Raw genomic sequence first — 16,585 nt, forward strand, 5'->3', positions numbered from 1 at the left:
GCAGTTGGGGTCTTGGGGGCTCAGTGGGTGGAAACCCTTTTTGGCTGGGAGCATTCAACCACCCGTCACCCAGGCACCTCCCCAAAACCAGCTCAGCTGCTTCAGATCTGCTAAAACACTTCCCAAGGTCCCTTCCAACCTGCATTACCTAACCATCCTAAATCCTGCCTCCTCTGAGCCCTGCCAGGATGGAGAAGGTGTGGATGCAAAACCTCTGCAGGAAGAGTCTGGCCTGGGGTAGCAGCACCTTCCTGGCGTGGGGTGCAGGCAGATGGCACAGGCTCCGTGGGCGCTGGCACTGCTGGGACGGATGAGGACACCCAGAGGGGACTTTTCCTGGAGGAGAAGAGGAGCATTAAGGAGCTGGGTGCTCATGCAGGAGAAATCCCTCCAGCGCTGGGGAAGAAAACTCATGCTGGGAAATGATGCCTTGAAGGTGAGGGGGGGCTATAATTTGGTTTTAAAGGAGGAGGGTGATGCATGGTGGGGGGAAGCACCTTGCAGTTGCCAGAGGAGGGCTCGCAGGGGACCAGATCCTGCAAAGGGGGAGGATGGGGATGGGAGAATTGAGGCCTGAAGTGCTTTGCCCCAGGCTGCTCAGGAAAGCCCTAGAGCTCTCGCTGCCTTTGGGTGCATTTTTGCAGGGGCAGGTCCCACCCCCGAGGGAGCTGACTTGTTAGAAGGGCGGAAAACTGAGGTTTAGGGTTGTTTTCTGGATATTGGTCCACTGAAAAGTGAAACAGAAATTTCCTCTCCCCTGGGAGTTGCCTCCTCCACACCTATGTCCCAGCACCTGCCACCTCCCAGCCTGCGGCCACTGGGGACGGACACGAGCAAAGGGGCACCTGCCTGTGCACTGGGGAGAGGGCTTGACACCCCCCCCCCAGCCTGTCTCGCCCAAATCCCTGGGGATCCTGGCAGGAAATCCCTTATTGTACACACCACTTCTGGCAGCAGCAAGCCCCGCGAGCAGGTCTGGCTTCTCACCTGCCCCTTTGCTCTCAGATGTCCTTCCCCTGTGGGGCAGGCGCAGGAGGAGTGTTTAAACCTCCCCAAGACACCCTGAAGCCCCCCACTCCCCCAAAGGGCAGGCGTTGAGCTGCGGGGTGAAAGCAAACAGGCTTCCCTTGGGTTTTGCGGCTGCTCTCAGCCCCCTTGCTCGGCGACAGGGGTCCCTCACTGGTCTCTGTTAAAGCCCTTGGGCTGGCAGTGAGGGCGGGGGGGTCAGGGATTTCGTACAGAAGCATATGGCTGTGATCCTTTCAACGAAGGCAGGCCCCACCCTTTAATTTGGGGGTCTGCCAGCCCCCCTTTCAGTTTTGCCCTCCTCGCTGTGGGCTCCTCAGGGGCCGCAAGCGGGATGGGGGCACAGGCAGGAGGAAGAGGGTTGGGGTGGGGGCCAGGACACAGGTTTTGGGTTTGCTGGTGCTGCTGGGGCTGGATTTGGCCCCGGCTGTGGGGTACGGGGGGGGGGGTGTGTCCCGCACCCTCCCCACCGCATCCCTGGGTACCACAACCCTGCCCATCCCCAACCTTCAAGCGTCCCCATCCCCATCCCGGGGTCCGTCCCCCAAAATGGCCAAGTCTCAGCCCAAACTGGCAGGTACCCTTCAACTCCCCATGGCAACGCGAGGACCAATAGCAGGGCCGGAAGCTGTTTACGAGGCGGAGCGTCGCCATGGCAACGCGTGAAGCCTTTCGGAGCAGCTACTTAATGGCAGCCCCCGGGCGACCGGCAAATCACGGCGGGCAGGGCCTGGCACCGCGCGGGCCACCGCTCCCCCGGAGGGGGGGATAGCACAAACCCCCCCGCCATCCCCACGGCTGGGGCTTTTTTTTTTTTTCTTTCTTTCTTCTCGCCCCCCCCCTCCTTTTTTTTTTTTTTTTTTTTTAATTTCCTCCTGTTTTTCCAGAAGCTTCTTGCTCTCTCGTGAACTTTGGAAGTTGGGGGGCGTCGCCGGGACGGGGTAAGGGATGGCGGTGGTGGCCGAGAGCAGGGGGGAGCGGTGGGGTCGCTGGGGAGGGCGGTGGGACGGGCCCGCCGGACAGCACTGCTGAGGGCTCGGCAGGTTTGCACGGGGCGGGGAGGGTGTTTCTCCTTATTTTTATTTTTAGTCTTTTTATTCCTCCCCCCCCCGATCACCCCCCACCCCCCTCCCCAACCCACCGCAACGAGCATTTCTGGGCTCTCCCTTCCTCCAGGCGCAGGAATTTGCAGGGGCTGGGTGGTGACACCGGGGACCAAGCACCTGAACGAGCTGTCGCTGCCCTAAGCCTTATTTTTGAGGGGAAAAAGCCTGTTTTGTGGGAGCGGGGCAAGTGATTCCATTCCCCCCGCCCCCCCACCCGCGTGCGGACCCCCCCCCGTCCCCCCCCCGGCTGTTGAGCGCGGCGTCATTCAAACGGTGGAACCCCCAGCCCCGGCGCAGCCGGTGTCAGGGCTCCTCGTCCCCGGCTGGCCTCGGGAGGCTCTCTCCTCCCCCAAAACTACGGGATTTCGGGTTTACAGCCCAGCAGGCGAGCCAGACACCGGGAATAACCGAAGCTTGAATCTGCCGGCTCGCTCTGAGTGAGGGGGTGCTTGGGGTGGGTCCGTGTGTGTGTGTCCCGGGTTGTTTTAGGGGTACCGGGTGAAGGGAGGAGCAGGAATAGCATGAAACTGAGGGAAGTTGGTAGTGGGGGGGGAACTTTAAGATATTTTGTCGAGGTGTTGGGTCCCGAGATTTTGTCCTGCTAGCGGCGGGTGGGAGAAACATCCTCGCTTGGTGGGCTGGCAGGGCTGGATTTTGGTTGTTTGAGGGAGTTTTTGTTGGGTTTGGGGTTTGGTTTTTTTTTTTTTTAATTCTTTCTTCTGCCGAAGGCTGGCTGGGCAGCGCTGGCCCACCAGGGTTTTGGTGATACTGGGGAGTGTGGGTTTGAGGGAATTTCCCTGAGGTTCGGGGCTGCTAAAGCACCCTGGGGGAGGCGATGCAGCTCTGGTGCGCAGCACCCCAGGGATGGGTCTTACCCAGGAGCACCCATGCCCAGCCCTGCCTGGGTGCTAGAGAGCTGCTGCGCCTCAGGGAGCCTCAACCCTCTCCCCGTTGTTATTGCAGGATCTGCCCCGTCACCTCCCTCCCCTTCACGTGCACCCCGTGAATGCAAGAGCTGCCGACACACCAAGGCATGGCTGAGGGGTGGCTGAACCGCCCGCGAGCAGGATTGAACAGAGGGCAGAAGGGCAGCATGGGGGACTCGGATGACCTGGACGACAGCCTGACCAGCCTCATGTGGCTTCAGGACTTCTCAATCATCAACGCCAGCATGGGCAAGTCCTCCTGCTGCCCCAGTGGCCCAGACCCCCATGACTGTCACAGGATCCCCAGCTTTGCCGCCCCGTGCTCACCCCTGGCCGCCGACCCAGCGTGCATGGGCATGCCCCACACTCCCTGCAAGCCCATCTCCTCCTCCACCTCGAGGACGGCGCACCACGCCATGGCCATGCACCCTCAGCTCGCAGAGGACATTGACTACAAGACCAACCCATACGTCAAGCCGCCCTACTCCTACGCCACCCTCATCTGCATGGCGATGGAAGCCAGCAAGAAGCCCAAAATTACCCTCTCTGCCATCTACAAGTGGATTACTGACAACTTCTGCTACTTCCGACATGCTGATCCCACCTGGCAGGTATGAGATTTGGAGAGCTCTTGCCTTGTCCCCTCTCCCCACAGGGCTGGGGAGGGCTTTCCACAGCCTCCACCATGCAAGGCAAGGTCCCGTGGGGATGCTGGATCTCACTGGGAAGAGACCGGCACTGGTAGCCAGTGGGGAAGGGCTGTAACGGGAAAGAGCTTGGGTGTGCAGAAATGCCATGGCCACGAGGGCAGCAGAGGGAAGGAGCCATTACAGGGGAGAGCCCAGGGCCATTTTGGGAGCAGGGAGGTACCCATTGGGCTGCTGGTGCCGGCAGCTCCTCTTGGCTTGGGGGTGAAGGCATCTCTGTCCCCGGCTCTGCCTTTCTGGAGCTCTTGTGGGGTCCAGAGTCCCTTAGGACTGTGCACACATGAAATTGCCAGGTTGAGTATCTCTGGGTGCTGAGGACCAGGCATAGGAGAGGGATGGAGAGGACCGCCAGGGAGATGTCGCTTGTTGGACAAATCCCTTGTTGGGGAAGTTCGGAGTAGAAATGCTGCTGCTTTCCAAGCAGGGCAGAGGCAGGTCTTCTGTCCCCTTGGGCAGGTGAAGGAGGCTCCATCACTGTGACAAGCTGGTGAAGCCTCAGAGGGAAGCCCAAGAGAGGTCAAATAGGGCTGCTGTCCCCAGCTAGCACGAGCGTGTCTCCAGGGGGTAGCTCACCAGCTTTGAGGACAGCCTGAAGCACAGGGGCTTTTCCCAGCCACCTTGGCTCGCTGCCCTCCTCTGTCATGCGAGGGGACCTCTGGCACATGAGGCTTTCTAGGATGTGGCAGGGCAGGAGGGATCCGGGTGGCTTGTCCCTCTGCTCAGGTTATTCCCAGCCCAAATCTGCAGTGTGCCAGCGATCTCAGCGGTGATGCTCACCCAGGCAGGGCTGGGCAAAACTGGTGCAAACCCCCTGCCCACGCATTGCCCACCTTCTCCTCAGGCAGGTGGGTCTCCAGTGGCTCTTGAAGCCCATCACGGGGAAGGGAACACCCCGGTCCCTCTCCAGTGCCGCCTGGGTCCCCCAGCCTCCCCTGTGCTGGGGGGGACCTACAGGAGTGATTCAGGAGGAGGAGCTGTGTGCCAGCATGTTGACTTTCTCCTGCAAACTCACGGCTGGATAATCACCACGTTTTTAATTAAATGTGTTTATTAAAAAAAGAAAGAAGGTTTTCAATCCCTCTCTGCAGAGATGCAGGGGGTTCACGGGATTGTTGCAGGCAGGAATGATAAATATGTTAACTGGCTGGGTAATAACGGAGGGCAGTCCAGGCTGAATGAAGTTTGGGATGGGGAGGGGTGATGGGGAGCAGAGAATTCAGCTTGCAAGTCTCTGACCCTTGTAAAATTTCGTTAAACTGTAAATTTGGAGTTACCACAGCCTGGATTGTTTGCAGGGATATCTGTGTTCCTGCTGCCTCTTTCTTCTTTTTTTCTTTCTTTTTTTCTCTTTATTTCTTCTTTTTTTTTCTTTCTTTTTCTATTTCTTTTTTTTTCGTTCTTCTTTCTTTCTTTTTTTTTTTCCTTTCTTTCTTTTTGAGGCTGTGTTCTCATCCCCTATCCCAATTCCCGTACATGAAGACAGCCTGGAAAGGTCATACCACCCATACTCCGGGGGGAGATGGATATATTCCTGTGGGAGCTGAGTGCTTTGGAGAGGAGCCAACACACCCAAGGAGCTTCAGCCCAGAGGAGGGTTTTGTTGTGTGTGTATGTGTGTGCGTGTGTGTGCGCGTGTGTTTTTCAACAGCTCTAAGCATTCAAGCCTTGTTTTTCCTATTCGGCACTACGGATTATGGATGAATAAGCATAAAGATATCCAGGCAACATTAAAAAAAAACAACCCTCTACCATATCCAATCTCTTAATACAGTCTTGGCTTTGTGGAGTCCAATGCTGGGTTATTTACCCAATAACTGAGTTTCCTTTCTGATTATTCACATCACTCCAGGCACATTCAGGGTTTCAGAACAGCTCAACGGGAGCAGAAACTCCTCTTTTTCTTTTTTTTCCTTTTTTTTTTTTTTTTTTTTTTTTTCCCCTCCTCAGCTCATTTGAGCAGTGGCTGATGAAGATGCAGTGATTTCACATCAAGCTTCCCCAGGCCAGGATGCACCTCTGGGGACATACAGGGCTGCAGTGGAACAGCCCACGTGTCTCTCCGATTTTTGTCTGCCTGGTTTGTGTCAGCCTGGCTGTGGGGAGGCATGGTGCCTATTTTTTGGCCAAATATTTTCCCCTCAACACTAGCAATAGGCACAGATGAACTGGGGGATGCAAGGAGGACCCTGATGATGCCATCTCCCATGGTGCTGCCACATGTTGCCACTTGTAATGGGGCCATTGCCACATCGGTGTAAAGACCGTCCTCTTCCTCCTTAGACACAAAGGAGGGCCTGACCTCCTCCAGCTTAGCTCCATGCCTAGAGCAAGTCTGGCCAGTTTCTCCCAGTGCTCTGCATGTTCCAAGGCCCCATGGCCCCAATTTACACCCAAGGAAAGTTGCCCAGAAACTTCCTGTTGGTTGAGAAGTCCTAGCTTGAACCCATTGGCTCCTGTCACCTCTGGCTGGATTAGACAGGAGGCAAGAAAACTCTGCTGGTAACTTGGGGCAGGGGAGTTTCTGCTGGGCATGTAGCCTGGGTTGTCTTGACATTGCCATTTCTGCCTTCTTTTTCCCAAAGGTCCTTGCTGAAGATGTGCTTTTCCACCAGCCTCCCCACACAGGTAGGTGCCATGGCAGCAGACAAGCATTCAGCCTTGGTTTTTTTTCTCTTTTGGGTCTAGAACTCCATCCGGCACAACCTCTCCTTGAACAAGTGCTTCATCAAGGTGCCCCGGGAGAAGGGTGAGCCAGGGAAAGGTGGGTTTTGGAAGCTTGACCCCCAATACGCCGACCGGCTCAAGAACGGCGCCTTCAAAAAGCGGAGGATGCCCCCAGTGCAGATCCACCCGGCCTTCACCAAAACAGTCCAAGAAGAAGCACAGTGCGTTGCAAGCCCGGCCGCTTCGGCTTGCACCTCCAGTAATGTCCTCAACGTCAACATGGAGTCACAGCAGCTGCTGAAAGAGTTTGAAGAAGTCACCGGTGACCAGAACTGGAATCCAGTCAATGGCAAAGCAGGGCAGAAGCGCAAGCAGCCCTTGCCCAAGCGAATGACCAAGGCGTCTCGGCTTTCCAACTCTGCCTTGCTGACCCAGGAAGAGCAGACCGAGCTGGGATCTCTAAAAGGTGACTTTGACTGGGAAGCTATCTTCGACACCAACCTGAATGGAGACTTCTCCACATTTGGGGATCTGGACCTCACGCCTCCAATCAGCCCCATAACACGTGACCTGGACTTGACGGTACATGGGCACCACATCGACTGTGCCCAGGGGCAGGAGCAGGTCCTCACCGAATCCGACCAGAACAACTTGGACTTTGATGAAACCTTCATGGCCACTTCTTTCCTGCAACATCCCTGGGATGAAGGGACAAATGATTACCTCTCCAACTCAGTCAACATGGAGCAGTTGTTTGACCTCAATGACACCTCTTTGCCAGCAGATGTGAGCGACTGGAGCAGTCTGGCGTCCCTCTTATAGGAGGCCAGTCACCATTCAAAGCTCACACAGACTTTAGTAGGATGCTCCCCCCATGCTGCTGGGACTTAAAAGGGACAAGATTTTCTAGAGACAGAGACATCTACAGGGACATTTACCAGCTTCATTGTAAAATTATTCACAGAAACACGAGGGGGGAGAAAAAAACACCACCACAGAAACTGCTTGATATATTTTTAAAGGACACATCAGAAGTCTCTAGTCCATGAGTTTCCTCAAGAGAAGAAATATAAAGCTACTTATTTTTTTACTTTTAAAGGAAGAAATGTGAATTATCATATTTTTTTTTCCGTGGAAATGGACACGGCATATGTGCCTTCAGGGCTAAAGGAGAGCACCTGCTAAATCCCATCTAAGACATGAGATTCCTGGTGGCTTAGGACTCAATAGACTAAGTGCAATTTCCTCACCTCTTTGTCTCTCCATTTCTCTCATTCCTTTTTCTGTCTAGAGTAGTTGGTAGGTATAGTGTGATAATTAGCTAGCAAGCAAATAGAGGTCCCTTCTGGATTCTCTGAGTTCAACCTCCCTCCTGAATTGTGCCTAGGGAAGAAGAAAAGGTTTATAAATTCAGCAAGTCTGCCTCTTTAGATGTTTTTATATAATCTATTATATATTATATATTCAAAGAAACCTATATTTTTAGCACTAGAATTTCTTAATAGTGGGGGGGATAGGGGAAATGCAGTTTGGGAGTTTTATATTTTCACTGTTTAAAGGCTTGGGTTCGCTGTTCTGTAAACCAAGACCACGCGAGGGAAGATTCCTGCAGCAGCAGCAACAGTTTTTTTTAAGGATCCAGGAATTGGCCCCAGCAGGAGAGAAGCAGCAGGGACCAGGACGCTCCCAGAACTGGCTTTCGTCTTTTTTGTACCCAAAATCCTTGCTGCGCTTGCTGAAGGGTCTAGACCACCATAAACCCTCTTTGTCTTTCACCAGCTGACATAGCCCCTCTCTGGTTTTTTTGGTTCAAGACTGTTGCTCTCCACTTCTTTTGCTCATCCATCAGGTTCCGAGAGGCTGCCAGGGCAACGCAGGACCCCGATTAAGGAGCCATAAGGAAAACACCATGGCATGGCCATCAGCTGGTGGTGATGGGGTCACTCCACATCGAATGCTCCCAGGTGAGACTGAGGAGGAAAGATTCAGGCTCCATCCAGGAGCTCAGGCCAAAGACTGTGTGTGCAACGGGCTCTGGGGATGGCAGTGGAGATGAAGTCCCATCCAGCCAGGAGCAGCTCATCAGCCGGGAGAGCTGCCAGAATTGACACAAACTGAAGCTTTGGCCCTTTGGCTCAGTGTGCAGTGAGAGCGTGGCAGGGTCTCTGCAAAGTAGCTCAGAAACATTTTGGGAGCAGAGCCAAACTCTGCTGAAACTTGACTTGAAGCTCTCGAGAACTGGATTCTTCACCTCTCCTTCGCTGTAGGTTATTAGAGGTAGAGTAGCCATTAGGTAGGAGTAAGTAGAAGCTGTAGTTTTAATGGTGTGTCTTAGACTTGCTGAAAAATGGAAGATTGTAAAGAGTTTCTTTTTTGGTTACAAAAGCACTTAGAACCTTTAATGTGAGCAATATAATTTAGTGAGAGTACAGTTGTAGTGTAAGAATCAATAAACAAGCCTTAAAAAAATATAAATTACCCTTGGAGTACTTTGCAACCAAATTTGGGGAGAGGGTTGGAGCCATGGAGGTGGGAGTGCAAGTCCTGCATCCCCCTGGTAAAGCGTGGGACAGGCTGAGAACCAACATCTTCAGCTCATGCAAACAGCAGAGCTGGGGCTGCTGCTTTGCTCAGGTGCCAGCGTCTGAAGTCCCCTGGGATGCCACCGCACAGCTGGGGCCAGTGTCCCGGGGCTGGGGAGTGAGGGCCATGTGTCTGGGGTCTTTGGGGGTCGGTGTAGGTGTTTATATCTGTATTGGTGATGCTTCTTTTTATTTGTTGTTTTTGTTACATTTTCCTGTTTTGAGGCCTCTATACTGATGCTGAAGAACTGCAGAGATATGTGTGCAATTTAACCTTTTTCATGGAAAGTTATTTACAAATTAAAAAAAAAGAAAGAAAAAAAACGGAGAAGAAAAAACCCTTTTGCTTCCTTGTTTCCCTCCAGCACCGCCTGGCTCTGTCTGATCCTCTCCCCTGGAGGTAGGGGACATCTCACCAGCCCAGGCCTGGTTGTACACCCAGCCCTAGTACATGGGTGCTATCACCCACCTCTGCAGCAGCACAGCAATTCCCCGCAGGGAAGCTGAAGCACAAACCACCACCTGCGTGGCGATGGTTGCACACTGCCTGTGCGGCACGAGGGTGTCCTGGTGTCCCGAGTTCTGGGAGCTGCTCCCAACCCCTGAAGCATCCTTCCGTGCCCCTGTGGGGAGCTCCTGGGGGTGACGTGCTGTGACTGCCTGGGACTATCCCTCTGCTTGTGCCATGTCCCCATCCAGCCCTGTAGATGCCCTGAGAAACACAAGTGGCTCTGGAGCCCTCCTGGGTACAGGGTGGCGAGAGGAGCTGCACAGAAGTCACAGGAATAGCCGAGCCCTCGCGAGGCCAATTACATCGAGGAGCGGTTGGGCTCCACCAAGGCAGGGAAGAAAAGCAGCATACACTCAGCTGGCAGCCCAGCCAGCACAGGCAGGGCAGGGGGCGGCGGGTCTGGGGGCAGCAGGTTTGGGGAGCTCCATGGGGAAGGCAGGCTGGCTCAAGGTTGCGGGGCTGGCCATGGGTACCTCTCTGTGCCCACACAGCCCTTCCAGTCTCCCCAGCACATGAGGAGCACCCTATCACCTCCCCAGTGATCTACTGGATCCCATTGGAGACCAGGCACTGCAGCAGTCAGCCCCAGGGCTGCCCATTTGCTCTGCAGTGGTCACAGCTGCTCCCAATCTGGCCAATCTCAACCCAAAATAAGGGCTGGGCTCACTGCAGAGGCTAGTCTTGGCTTGTGTGTGCTCTGTGCTGGGAGTGCAGGATGCAGCCCTTGGGATGAGGTAGGGTTAGCCCTGTGGGGGACAGCTTTGATGTGTCTGGGGGGGCAACTTTGGAAGCAGATCTGGGCTCTCCCTTCAGCTTGGCAACACTGGGGACCATGAACCCTAAAAGGCAAGAAGGAGTCCCCTGTCCTGGCTTCTACTCTCAGGTCCCCGTTGGTAGCACTGGGGGACCTGCTCTCCGCTTCGCCCTGGAAGCGGTGGCACTGGCAGGGCTGCAAAAAGCTGGCAGTCCCCTTGTCCCTTGGTCCACTTATTTATTTTGTTTTGCCAGGCACAAGTGTGTAGTTTCTGTTTTTAAACCCCCCTGGAAAAAGAGAGCCCCCAGCACCCCCACCCTTCCAGGGGACTGAAAAAAACAACCTTGCCAGGAAAAAATATTCCAGCCTGCTGGAGCCAGTCGAGGGTTTTAAAGTGAGAAAGGGTGAATATAAAGGAGGCACCAGGCGAGGCCTGAAACAACCTCGTTTTGTTCAGCTTCTGAAAGCAACAAAACCAACTCGAATGTGATTTTTTTTTTTCTTTCAATGAGATGGTTTGGTGGGGGGGGTTATTTTTTAAGCAGCAGCCAGGAGGTGCACAAGTGGGGGTGTTGTGGGGTGGGAGCATCGCTTCCCGTGTGCGTGGAGGCAGGCAGGACACCATGCGGCTGCCCACACAAAGCCCGTGTGTGCTTGGGGCGAAGCACGGTGCCAGGAGGGAGGTCGGGACCCGGCAGCACCCGGCCTGCCCGGGCTTGCCGGTGGCAGCGGGGTTGCAGCCTGTGGCTGGGGCTGGTCCAGCCCTGCGGGCTGCCCCGGCTCGCCCGGCACAGGGGCGGTGGTGGGTTGGGGATGCCTGAGCTGGCGGCATCCCCCCTGTTCTACATGCGGGCAAAGTATCATGCAATGAAAACCAAGACCACTGCAGCCCAGAGCCAGCTGCGTTTTGGGGCATCCTACCACCAGCACGAACCAAAGAGGGTTTGGGAAGCACCCAGCTCCAAAAACTCCCTGCAAACTCAGCCTTCGCAGCCTCACCCAGGTCCTCCCCCAGCCAGTTATTAAGCACACGGCAATTATTCCTTTATTATTTATTTCTGCTATTCCCCCAGCCATCCCCTCATCCATCATCCCTCCCTGATGGGCAAACATTGACACCTCAAACCAATCTCCTGTTCACAGAGGGGGAAAAAATATACACATAAGCCCTTCTTTTCTCTCCTTTTCTTGCCGTGTCTTTCTTTCCCCTCCATTGAGTGCGGGGCTGGCACGGAGCCATTCTGGCAACAGCCGGCTTTCACTTGCTAATCATCCTAAATATTGAAAATCAACGCCTAGAATAAACAGCTCAAAGATTGGGGCCATCTCTGCTCTGTTTGGAAATGCTAATCTCACTGCCTTTTGTTTTCCTTGTGTGGATTTGGTGCTGTGCGTTTGGAGGAGGTCACAGCTCACAGGTTCTTCCTCCACTCCCAGATTTTCCTTTTTTTATTTTTTTTTTATTTTTTTCCCCCCTCATCGTGAAAAATTCAGCTCATTTTAACGTCCCAGGCTGGGATAGCCGGAGCAGTGAGGGGCGGGAGAAGGGGGAGACAGGATGGAGGAGTGTAGGGAATGGACTCGCCTTGCATAGCAATGAATGAACCTCCAAAGTTAGGGGAAAAAACAGGTTCCCAAACATGCATCCAGGAATTCACATGGATAAGAAATCTTATGGGAGCTCCATCCTTGGTACAGCAGGTCCCCAGGGGGGACAGGGATGGGGATGGCATCAGGGCAGCCTGGCCCCCAGCCCTGCAATGAGGGGCAGAGCTTGGGAACAGCTCAGGGACCCCCTGCCCCTGTGACACTGATTTTTAGAGGGTTTTATATCTGAGGGGATGGAAGTGACATAGCAAACCCCAGGCAGGCTGTGATGGGCTCCGGGACTGGACCCCGATGTCTTTGCCTGGAGGGATCAGGCTGGATGCAAACACCTTTCTGTGGGGTTGCAGGGGCTCTGGGAAAGGTGGCTTTGAGAACAGAGAGGGGGCAAAGCCCCGTTTCTGCTTTTCCAGCAGTGACCTTGTACTGCTAGCAGAGCCCAGTGGGACTATGTGGCATTCACACAGCTTGGATGGCTTACAGCATCCTGATGGGGAAACCGAGGCAGGGCAAGGCGATGGTCTGATGTGGACCAGAACCTGATTATCTGGGCAGCATTTTTGGAGCATGTCGGCACCCTTGTGTTTTTGGCCATGTTTATGGGCCATGTGCAGGGGGTGCACCCTCTGGCACCAGGGAGCCCATCCAGCAAAGCTCCTCTCTGGTGTCTGCCTCCCTCCGTGCCCCGGGCAGCCCCAGGACGGGTCAGTGGGCTGTTGCCAGCAGCCGTTCCCGGCGGCGCGGCTGGCACAATGCGCTGGCAGGCCGGGGCTTGCCCTGCGGTGGGGGGAGTGCTGGTGGCCGCTCGCCCGAGCCACAATGCAACAGCCCCTGCGTAAATGCCGTCACGAGGAGATGCTCGGAATGCTGCCCCTTCCTCCTCCTCCTTCTCATCCCCACCATCTCCCCAGCACATGCCCGGGTAGGGGGCTGCAGCCCCGCAGGGCTCCTGCTCCTCCAGCCCAGCCTCTGCCACTGCAAGTGGCCCTCGCAAGCGGGGGGACGCATCCAGCCCCTGCAGTGGAGGGGCTGAGCTGCCAGAGCAGTGCCAGCATCGCCTCCTTCTTTGGGAAACCACGTCACGCCGAGGTCGAAACTTGGCCAGTTTGCAAACAAGCACCGCGGCCACGGGGATTTCTTTACAAAGGCTGTTTTTTCAGGTGATTTATTTCCAGGTTTGGAGCATTAGGGCCACCCCACATCCTAAGACCTTTTTTCTTTTTCACTGCCATCAGGACAGTGAGAAACTCGCTTTAGAAATCCAATGCAAACACCCTCCTTTGGTGTCTGACTCCAGGGGATGGGCCTTAAACGCCTCCCAAAAAGGTGCAAGCAGGGGCAGGCTGCAGGTTCTGCACCCTACAGATGCAGCTCACCCATGGGTGCTGCTGCAGGCAGAGCTGGGCAGCAAAGGTAGCACAAGGGTGCATTTGGGGAATGGCCCAATTTGGGGCAACATGAGCATAAGCCCCAAATATCTGGAGGTTATGGATGGGGCCAGCCAGGCTGAGTGGCGTGGGGACATTGGGTGCGGATCCCCCAGGATGCTCCCATCCTGCGCACAGGGGCTGCTGGGTTGGAGGCCGGCGCAGGCAGCGGGAGGGCTCCGGGGTATTACGAGAGGTGGGTGTTGACCTAGAAATCGCAAAGAATTTGGCCTGGCATCGTGCTGGCGGGCAGCGTGCCAGCCTGGCAGCCGAGGGAAGCACAGCTCCACTCTGAAACGGCGTTCCTTTTCCCTGTGCCTAGCCGGGAGAGGTGATTGCCATCTGCCCTGGGAAATCTGTGGGCATTTTGGGCTCACTGGTGTCAAGGGGTGGGACACTCGTTGCTCCTAGCAGAGGCATCACTGGCTGAGCGTGAGCTGAGGATTTGGTTTTGCTCCTTTGGGGAGTGCATACTCCAACCCAGCACAGGGTCGGTTCTGATTCCCGGCTGGGGAAGGGGGGAAGCAGACCTGCATGTGCTGGGGGGAGTAATGCTCCATCTTGGCAGCTTTTGGTTACGAGACACATTAACAGGCAGGAATGTGCAAACATCCAAAGGTCGGAGCTGTGCGGTGGCAAGGCATCTGTGGCGGTTCCAGCCCCCGGGAGCGCAGCAGGCAAAGGCAGGACCCCCATGCCCCGCTGCAGGCAGAGAGGGATGGTGGAGGAGGATCTCCTCTGCACAGGGCTCATTGGACCTGCACCCCTTGGTGGACACAATGGCCTCACCGGGTGGCTCCTTGCCGGCCCTGGGGTCACCGAGCACATTCCTGCAGAGGGGTCAGGGCCAGCTGCAGCCCTGCACGGCCTCCCTGTTCCCGTCACGTGGGGGGATACACGCCTGACACCGACCCGCATGGCAAACACCCCCCTTCCTTCCCCAGCAACGTGACGTAGAGAGAAAATGAGCATCGTCCCCAGCCTGGCCCCCAGCTCACGACATACAGTGCCCCGTAGTTCCTCCATCCCCAGGACCGACACTCCTGGTGCACATACACACATCTCACCTATCCCAAACCCAGCTGGGAACCTCAGGTCCTGCTCTAGGGAGGAGACGAAGGGCTTGGCCATGTGCTGGGTGGCACCATGTTCATCCCCAGTATGTGCCAGCTCCTTGGTGGCCCAAAGGGCTTGGCTGGAGGAGGGGGTCTCTGCCCTGTTCCCCCCACTCCAGCAGAGTGCTAAGTAAACAGTGACGAGGGGAACCTCGTTAATCCTGGTCATTCATTTACAAAAAGCCATTTAGAGCTGGCTATGCAGGCAGTTATCAGAGCACAGGGGAGGTTTTCCCAGCAGGACCTTAATTCCCTTCGCAAATAAAGCAGGAGGGAGGGAGAGCACAGCTTGTGTCTGTGATGGATGAGGGCTTGGGGGGACTTCTGGGGCCAGCCTTCAAGGGGTTGATCCCCACGAACCCCCTTCCTGCAAGGAGCAGAGGATCGTTGAGGGATTCCCCATTAGGTGATCGCTTGGGTGCTGTTTCAGTGCAATTGCTGCTATGCCGCATCCTTTCCCTGGAGCAGCAAGGCTGGCGTTGTCCTTCTCAGTGCTGCATGGGAAGGACTGGGAAGCTGCAGGAGCCCAAACGCCAACTCTTGTCCCACATGGACCCGGTTTTCTGGGAACACTGTGCATCCCTACGGCACATCACAATGCTCTGCACCCAGGTCAGGATCAAAGTGAAGCCGGTGGGGCTTGGAGACATTACCAGGGAGGCTGGTAAGTCCTTTGGTGGATTTGCTCCCATCTCATCCCTTCAAGTTCATGGGCACGGCAACAGCCAGGGTGCGTGCCTGCGCGCATCCCATGCCCTGTCTGTGCACGCTTGCTCTCTCTTCCAGGGGCTCTCCCCTTTTAACCCCACCTGGAAGGGAAAGTTGGGGACTCCTCAGCCAGCTCAGAGCTCCTGGTTTTTCTGGCTGAAGATTAATCTGGCTAAAGATTAATCGCTTTTTCTATCCGGCTGACCTAAGGGGAGACAGAATAGGCAGCGTCTGGGGAGGAGGCGAGGGCAGTGCCATCGGCGACGGTGTTCCCACGCGTTCTTGCAGCCTGGGGCACCGGCGGGTCACACCACAGGGGCACACAGCCCAGGACGGCCCTTCAGCCCATAATGAAAGTTTTGTAATTTTATGTTAATCCCGGCTCCTCCGTACTCTGATCTCTCTCCTCTCCCACATCAAATGCAAAGCCCTTTTGGAGGCTCCTGGCTGTATTAATCTTGTTTTGCCCTCATTGCCACATGCTGCGTGCCTCGCAGGCAGCTCCCGTGGCTCGGGGAGTGCCGCTGCCCTGTCGCGTCCTCACTGTCCCCTCTGTGCAGGAGTGGGATTAACCCCACCAGTGGGAAGCAAGGGCAAGCATAATTCATTTTTTGCAATAAAATGACTATTTTTTAAGCAGGAACTGTTCCTGGGGTGAGCAGTACCAAGCCACAATGCAGGGGACAGAAAGTCCCTGCTTTGAGAGCTATTATTAATTGAATTTATCCGCATCTTGTCAAGATTACACCTTTTGTTCAATGACATTTGCAACCATGAAGGCAGCCAATAGAAATGTGGATTTGAGGGACACCTGGGTCTTTCCAGTGACTCGGAGCCAAGACCTGAGCAGGCAAAGCAAAGCCCCTCCCTGCCTCAGTTTCCCCACCTGCAAATCAAGTTGATTCTCTTTTCTGCAGCGTTTTGGGTGACCAACGCCCTGAACATCTCGTCCTCAGACAGAAGCCACTGTCACGTCCTCGTGAGCAGGAGCCACTTCCTCATGCCTGTGGCAGCGAAAACCCCTGTTGCCGAACAACGGGGCCATGACGTTGTTTGAACCCCAGGGCCTCCACACCCCAAAGGTGTTGGGCTCCGATCTGATCCTGTGTCTTGGGTTTCGGAGCACTGGAACCAGCTTTGCTTGGCAAATGCTGCAAAAGGGGCTCCTTAGCTCTCGTTAGTACACCAAAGCCCCAACTGAATATTGCACCGAGGATGCAATGCTTATTCAGCCGTGCTGGCTGCGTTTTCTGCCTTCTGTGCCCATGCAGATAGTGAGCGCAGCCACCTGGATGAAAATCCCTTCTCTGGGGGAGAAAAAGGGTCTTTTTCTCCCTGTTCCATCTCATGGAGGGAGAAGCAAAGGGTGACTCAGCATTCCTCTGCAGCGGCTCCTGAGTCACCACGTTTGACTTTCATTGACCGCGGCAGCTTTGGCGCGGAAAACAATTCCT

The 16,585-nt window shown here is 55.3% G+C and overlaps 1 protein-coding gene across 1 annotated transcript; it reads left to right on the plus strand.

Moving 5' to 3' along the window:
* Window positions 1–64: 64 nt before the first annotated feature.
* FOXJ1 (forkhead box J1) lies at window positions 65–9,284 on the plus strand. The gene is made up of 4 exons (XM_069799015.1): window positions 65–436; window positions 1,914–1,967; window positions 3,096–3,669; window positions 6,451–9,284. Exons 3-4 carry the CDS (start codon window positions 3,139–3,141, stop codon window positions 7,249–7,251), a joined length of 1,332 nt encoding a protein of 443 aa, XP_069655116.1. The 5' UTR covers window positions 65–436; window positions 1,914–1,967; window positions 3,096–3,138; the 3' UTR covers window positions 7,252–9,284.
* Window positions 9,285–16,585: the final 7,301 nt, after the last annotated feature.

This window comes from Haliaeetus albicilla, chromosome 12 (assembly GCF_947461875.1).
Source record: "Haliaeetus albicilla chromosome 12, bHalAlb1.1, whole genome shotgun sequence".
NCBI lineage: Eukaryota > Metazoa > Chordata > Aves > Accipitriformes > Accipitridae > Haliaeetus > Haliaeetus albicilla.

Excerpts from the sequence above, each read along its gene's own strand:
- FOXJ1 (XM_069799015.1), top strand. The coding sequence starts at position 3,139 with ATGCAAGAGCTGCCGACACACCAAGGCATGGCTGAGGGGTGGCTGAAC. Across the intron at positions 3,670-6,450 it reads ATGCTGATCCCACCTGGCAG|AACTCCATCCGGCACAACCT; the intron begins GTATGAGATTTG and ends TTTTGGGTCTAG.